This window comes from Boleophthalmus pectinirostris, unplaced genomic scaffold (genome assembly GCF_026225935.1).
Source record: "Boleophthalmus pectinirostris isolate CB_2022bp ecotype Guang Dong unplaced genomic scaffold, ASM2622593v1 HiC_scaffold_10, whole genome shotgun sequence".
NCBI classification, from domain to species: domain Eukaryota; kingdom Metazoa; phylum Chordata; class Actinopteri; order Gobiiformes; family Gobiidae; genus Boleophthalmus; species Boleophthalmus pectinirostris.
In genome coordinates, this window is record NW_026570971.1 from 1,929,777 (window position 1) to 1,935,947 (window position 6,171).

Below are 6,171 nucleotides of genomic sequence, written 5' to 3' on the forward strand. Positions count from 1 at the left end.
ATGTCAGTAAAAAAGTGTGGGACCCCTGTGAAATGTTTGTTGTGTATTTTTGTGTTTTCTTTGCAGATGAGACTAAACCAAATAAAATCTAAATAAAACTTAGACAATAACAGGGCTCCTCTGGTCCTGGAAATCCTGGAAAAGTCATGGAATTTTTGAAAAGCTGATATAATTCTAGATATAGATAAGACACTTTTTTGCTTCAAAAACACCTTGACAAGATTTTGGTGTAAATTATTTCCATCATAATCCCAAGAATTCAATTAAGAAATGCATCATGGGAAATGTAGTTTTCTACATTTATTAGTTATTGCTTCTATAAAACCTGAATTTATACAAAGAATTTTGTAATTTGCTATATTATTGTGGGACTTTTGACGATACGATATCACGATATTTAGTTTTTTTACATCCCTGATATTTAGTCTGATCAATTCTTCACATGTAGGTGCTGTAAAGTCATGGAAAAGTTTTGAAATGTCAGTGAAAAAGAGGGAACCCTGTGAAATGTTTGTGTTTTTGTGTTTGTTTTAGTCTCCATCCATCCATCCATTTTCTTCCGCTTATCCGGGGCCGGGTCGCGGGGGCAGCAGTCTAAGCAGGGACTCCCAGAACTTCCTTCACCCCAGACACGTCCTCCAGCTCTTGGTAGCCTCATCTCTCAATATTCAAGAGGAAAAGTCAGTTTAGACTTTAAGATGCATCTCACGATACGATATTTACTGAAATATTTTGTTGAGACTGATATAATTTTTTGCTTTTAAAATACCATGACAAGATTTTGTTGAGATTATGATGGAAATATTTAACAAGAATTCAAGTAAAAATCAATTCTGATCAATTCTACACTTATAGGAGCCATAAAGTCATGGAAAATTCACTTTAGGTCATGAAAAAGTTTTGAAATTGTGTCAGTGTAAAATGTATGTAGTGTATTTTTATGTTTAGTCTCATGTGCAAAGAAAACTAAAATCCAAATTATATTTAACAACTATTTAAATAATTAAAATGACACTTCCTGTCGTTTCAAAATAAAAACACTGATCTGAGAATGAGGTTAACTCCAGACAAGACTTGGACTTTTCCAAAAATACGGGTTTATTTAACTGCAATCAATACTTTACAAAAGAGAAACAGTTTGTCTCCGTAGAAACTCACAGAATTACTGTAGTGAACATAAAAACATGGCTGAAAAAATACATTCATATTTGACTTTCTTTGCGTCGAATCGTTCTCCGCTCTTTAAACACGCGAAGGCAACACAGGAACGGCCGACTCCAGGAAAAAAAACTAAACAAAAACAACAAATCACCGTCCGAGTTTTCAGATATTCGAGAGGAAAAGGCGGTTTAGACGTTTTAATCGTAGCTACCTGGAATGTTGTAAAAGGCTCTCAGAGGTCGAAGAGGGGCCAAGCAAGTGCATCCAATCATATCAACAAGGAAACAAAACAAAACAGAACTTTCCAGAACCCTTTTGGTGACAGCTGTTGCTCGGAATAACAGTGGGTTTTTACAGAAGTCCGGTCTCCGCGGAAAAGACCGTAGTGCACCCCAGGACAACACAAAGTACACGCAAAATACTCGGGATACTTTGACAGTGGAGGATGGGATTGCAGTCCGATAAAGAGGGAAAAGTAATAAATAATAATAATAATAATAATAATCAAAACGCAAATGTCTTTTTTGCTTTAAATTAACTTTCTTTTTGACAAAGTGTAGTTGCAAGAACAAAAGTCATTGAAGTACAATATATTAAACTGTGAAAAAAGGAAAACTTGACAAAAACGTCTTCACAATCTTTAGATTAATACGGAAGATCATAATTTAACATAAAAGAAAATATATTCTATTGCTCATTATCCAGATAAATACAAAACAAAATTAACAAAAAATGCATATGATCACCAATAAATATGTTCTGATAAGTTAAATAAGCAGTGACAAGCAAAAACCTTCTGTCTGGAAAGTTTCTCAAACAATAATAATAACCGTAATAATAACATTAATAAAAAATAATTATCAAACAAAGAAAGCGAAGGGCTGTGATGAGCGGAGAGAAAGAGAAGGAGACGGAGAGGGAGAGAGAGAGAGGAGGGAGGAGGGGGTGGAACAGTGAAATAGCTTGAGATCTGATCAGGATGTAATGGGAATGCTGGAATTCCCCCAGTACGGAAAGGGGCGGGGCTAGGAGCAGTTTGATATCAGGGTTTCCTTCCCCCCCCCAGAGAGGCAGTGTCCAGCAACACGAGGAAAGAGAGAGAGAGTTTAAGAACAGAGAGAGAGAGAGAGGGAGGGGCAGACCCAACTTCCAGTTCAAAGAGTCCTTCCAGCAGAATCACCCAGTCCACAAAGACGTCAGGTTTGTGAGGGAGAGAGAAGAACCAAACACAGTCCATTCACCCAAAACACGCAGAAACCAGCCTCGTCCTGTTAAAAACTAAAGTCCTGTGAGGGCTGGAGCCGCTGCAGTCCGGAGCGCTCGGCTAAGGCAGTGGTTACAGTGGGACAGGGTCTAGTGCAAAGCCCCAGTCTCTGTGCTGCTACACATTCAACGACGAGGAACAAACGACGAGGAACAAACAACGAGAAACAAACGAGGCCACCTGCTCCAGTCTCATCCTCCAGTTTGGCACTATGACACACGCACGGCAAGACTGTGCACAGTACAATGAAATGTGTGTACGTTCCCTTAAAGACCACGTCCACAGATGAGGAGCTGGGACAGGGGGACAGGGGGACAGGGGCAGAGGTAGGGGGAGTGAGTCAGTTAGTCGTAAGATCTGAAGAGTGCCATGAGGACAGTTAGTCAGAGACGCAGGGGGACAGTTAGTCGTCGGAGATGGACAGGCGGCTGAAGATGGGCAGGCGGCGCGTGTTGTCCAGAGTTGGGCTCTCGGAGCCGCTCAGGCTGCCCCCGGAGCTGCTCTGGTAGCCCTCCTGGTCCGACAGAGAGTCCGGGGGGCTGCAGGGAGCGTCGAACATGTGGGGGGAGTCCACCATGGGTCTGAAATAGTACGGCGTGCCGGTGGGGGAGGGGGGGCTGGCCTCCGAGCCCACGGGACCCGTCCCCAGGCTGGGCCCGAACAGGCTGGCCAGCTCCTGGCTGGAGTAGGTGAAGGGGTTACTGCTGGGCCACTCGGGGAGCTCGTCCGGGAAGAAGGCGGGGGGAGGGGTGACGGAGGTGGGACTGTCCCTCAGACCGGCCGAGCTGGAGAAGCCCGCGAAGCTGTAGCTGTGCTGCAGGCGGGGGCGCTCCAGCTTGTTGGAGGGGTTGAGGGGCGTGGTCTGAGGGGGTCCCCGGCGCTCCTCCGCGTTGTGGATGAAGTGGCAGCGGGGGCCGTAGGGGCAGAAGCCGATGGTGTGGAAGGTGCGGCACAGCTCCGTCTTGTACTTGGGGTGACGGCTCAGGCTGCGCAGTTCGTGGATGCCGTGAGCAAACTGACACTTGTCTCCATATTTACAGGAGCCGTTCTCCTCGAAGGGACGGCACAGCTCCGTCTTGTAGCGGCTGGAGTTGACCTGGCTGCCCCCGGTGGGGCTGGCCGGGCCCAGGCACTTGTTGAGGAGTCGCTCCCCCGTTTCGGAGAAGGAGCGCTCCCGGAGGCGGTTCTCCTTGTTGTTGTTTAGCCCTGAGATGAGGCCGTGGTCCGTGGCCTTCAAACTGCTGAGGAACTGGTTCTGGCTGAACTTGGTGCTGCTGACGGAGTGGCGTCTCTGGTACACGCCTGAGGGGGAGCCCACAGCCTTCCTGTCCAGCAGGGCTCCGGGGCTCGAGAGGGGCACGTTTGTGCCAGTGCAAGGGGCAGACATGGTGTGAGGGGCCAGGTGGTTGTTGTTGTTGTAGCTGAGCAGTTTGTTGTTCTGTAAAAAACACAAAATGCAACAGGTCAGAATAAAGTCAGACACTGAAGTGCTTCTCGTTAGCGCTGGAGCAGAGCAGAGGGAGACAGAAGGACCCGGCTCCTCTGGCTCCTCTGGATGCCTGTGTGGAGCCTGTGTGGAGCCTGTGCGGAGCCTGTGCGGAGCCTGTGTTCTTCTCCTGAGCTTTTGCTCTTTGCGCTTTTGGCGGATGCGGCGCAGAGCAGCAGCTGGTTTGGCACGCGGCCCCGGGAGGAATGTGAGGCTTTAGTAAATGGAGCAGCGCACGAGGCGCTGAATCATTTGGAAGAGAAAAGGACACGACACCGAAAAAAGCCGCTCGATTCTCTTCCAAATGAGCGTCGTGTTTATTATTAATCTCTCATTTACATGACTATAAACCCGCTGCGCAGACCGCGGGAGAATCCGACACTCAAAACTTCCACAGAAACGCAAACAAAACTGAAGCAGCAAAAACGCGCTGTTTTAAAGTCTAGATTTACGCGGGTGAACTCAAATACACGAGTTTGAGTCGCAGCTTGAGGCCAGAGCCAGACTCATGTGGTGAATGATTAGCGAACATGCGGCCGCTTTGTGCACAGCGTTAAAAAGTGGCGCAAAAATGCTGCAATGTGCAGATATTTGAACTGAGGCGAAGTTTAACGACTGTTCAGCCCGTTTAACTTGTAAACAAATCTATAAAGCTGTGTCACAAGCCGGAGACACGACTGTTGTCTATGCAAATACAACTTTTGAACGTGCAGCAACTTGTGGATCACGTTACCGCCGCATTTTACGCACGAAAAAAACAAAAACAAAATAAGCACAAAACGTGGCAAGATTTGACTGTAAACTGTTGATTAAAACGCAACGTGCAGCCGAAGCGGGGCCGACACGGGCTCAGACAGACACTGAATCAGAACTGGCCCGAGGCAACCCCAGCAAAATCCATAAAACAACTTTTGGTCTCTGCAACTCCCAAAAGTCTAAAGCAAACACGCAAGATTTGGCGCAAAAACGTCACAAGCGCTTAAAGAAGTGACTCAAACTAAACAAGGAGCGAGATTTCCAAAAAAAAAGTTGCATTAGACGTGGAAAAGGCACGAAAACACGCCGATGTGTCGCGTCCACGGAGGCAGTGGAGCAGCGGAGGCCGACCGAGCTGCGCCTCATTCCAACACAGCGGCGGCTACGTGCTAACAGCTAACTCCAGACGCGACAAAAGTTTGGTAAGTACCTTGTTCATTACTTCAAAGTCGAAGAAAGGCGACACTACAGCTGTGGTCATCCTTGCAGCGACTCGACTGCGCTGAAAAAGAGGAGAAGTGCGTGTGGCGGAGAGGTGCGCGGGGTTTGTGGAGTTTCTCGGCGCGGCTCCAGTTCTGGTGTTCGGCCTCGCCTCGCAGAACTGCCCCTCTGCCCTGGTGCCGCGCCGACTTTTGGGTTTTAAGAGCGGCCGGAGCGCGGGAGGAGCCTGGGGAAGTGCGGGGCGGTGACTTTTTTTTTTTTTTTTTTTTTTTTTCGCACACTTTTTTTTGTTCTTCCTTGAAGCGCGCGGGGAGGAAGGAGGGGGGCGGGGGGCTTTTGTTTGGCACAGTTCCACCCGCACACGAGGCGGCCGCAGCGCGTAAAAACTCCTGCAGAAAGTTGTTTGTTTTTTTTTGCAGCAAAGTCGAGCAGAACGAGTCAAATAAAGTGAATAAAGTGAAGCGGATCCACGGCGAGGACGCGCGCTTCTGCACGTTTCGGACTTCGCACCGAAACTTTGGAGCTTTGACTTTATTTTTAGATCGTTAAATAAACATTTTGTGTGTCTGAAGTCAACTTTTACAACTAATCTATAACCCAAACACACCTGCTAAAGCTGCACGGTGTAACTTTTCAAGTGGAGGGTCAAATGTCAAATGTAGAGTGAGAAGATTTTCAAAATAAAACAAACAAAACAAAACTGCAGCACTCCGGGTTTGTGGAGGTTGGTAATAAGTAGTGAAATGTGAAGTGAGTGTGTAATTAAGTAAATTTGTTCAGCACTTGGAGCATTCATGAGGAACATGTGAGTCAGTACAGTCACTTTTTTGTGTTTTGATCATTTTTAAGCAGGATTTTTTTGTATTTTACCCAAACAAATGACAGTTTTTGTGTCTTTTTACTGTTGTCAAGTTCCAAATTGGTCAAAATGAGAAACACTTGTCTGAGGTACGAAAGATTTCAGAAATATTTGTGTGCATATTTGAAAAATCGGTGCATATTTGTCTGTAGTTGAGCATAAAATAAATATTTGTAAACTCTCAAATCTCGAACATATAAACTA

The 6,171-nt window shown here is 46.4% G+C and overlaps 1 protein-coding gene across 1 annotated transcript; it reads right to left on the minus strand.

The window, feature by feature from the left end:
• Window positions 1-1,074: 1,074 nt before the first annotated feature.
• Window positions 1,075-5,299, minus strand: zfp36l1a (zinc finger protein 36, C3H type-like 1a). Its single transcript, XM_020939371.2, has 2 exons — window positions 5,098-5,299; window positions 1,075-3,863 (listed from the first exon to the last, which is right to left on the minus strand). Exons 1-2 carry the CDS (start codon window positions 5,146-5,148, stop codon window positions 2,829-2,831), a joined length of 1,086 nt encoding a protein of 361 aa, XP_020795030.1. The 5' UTR covers window positions 5,149-5,299; the 3' UTR covers window positions 1,075-2,828.
• Window positions 5,300-6,171: the final 872 nt, after the last annotated feature.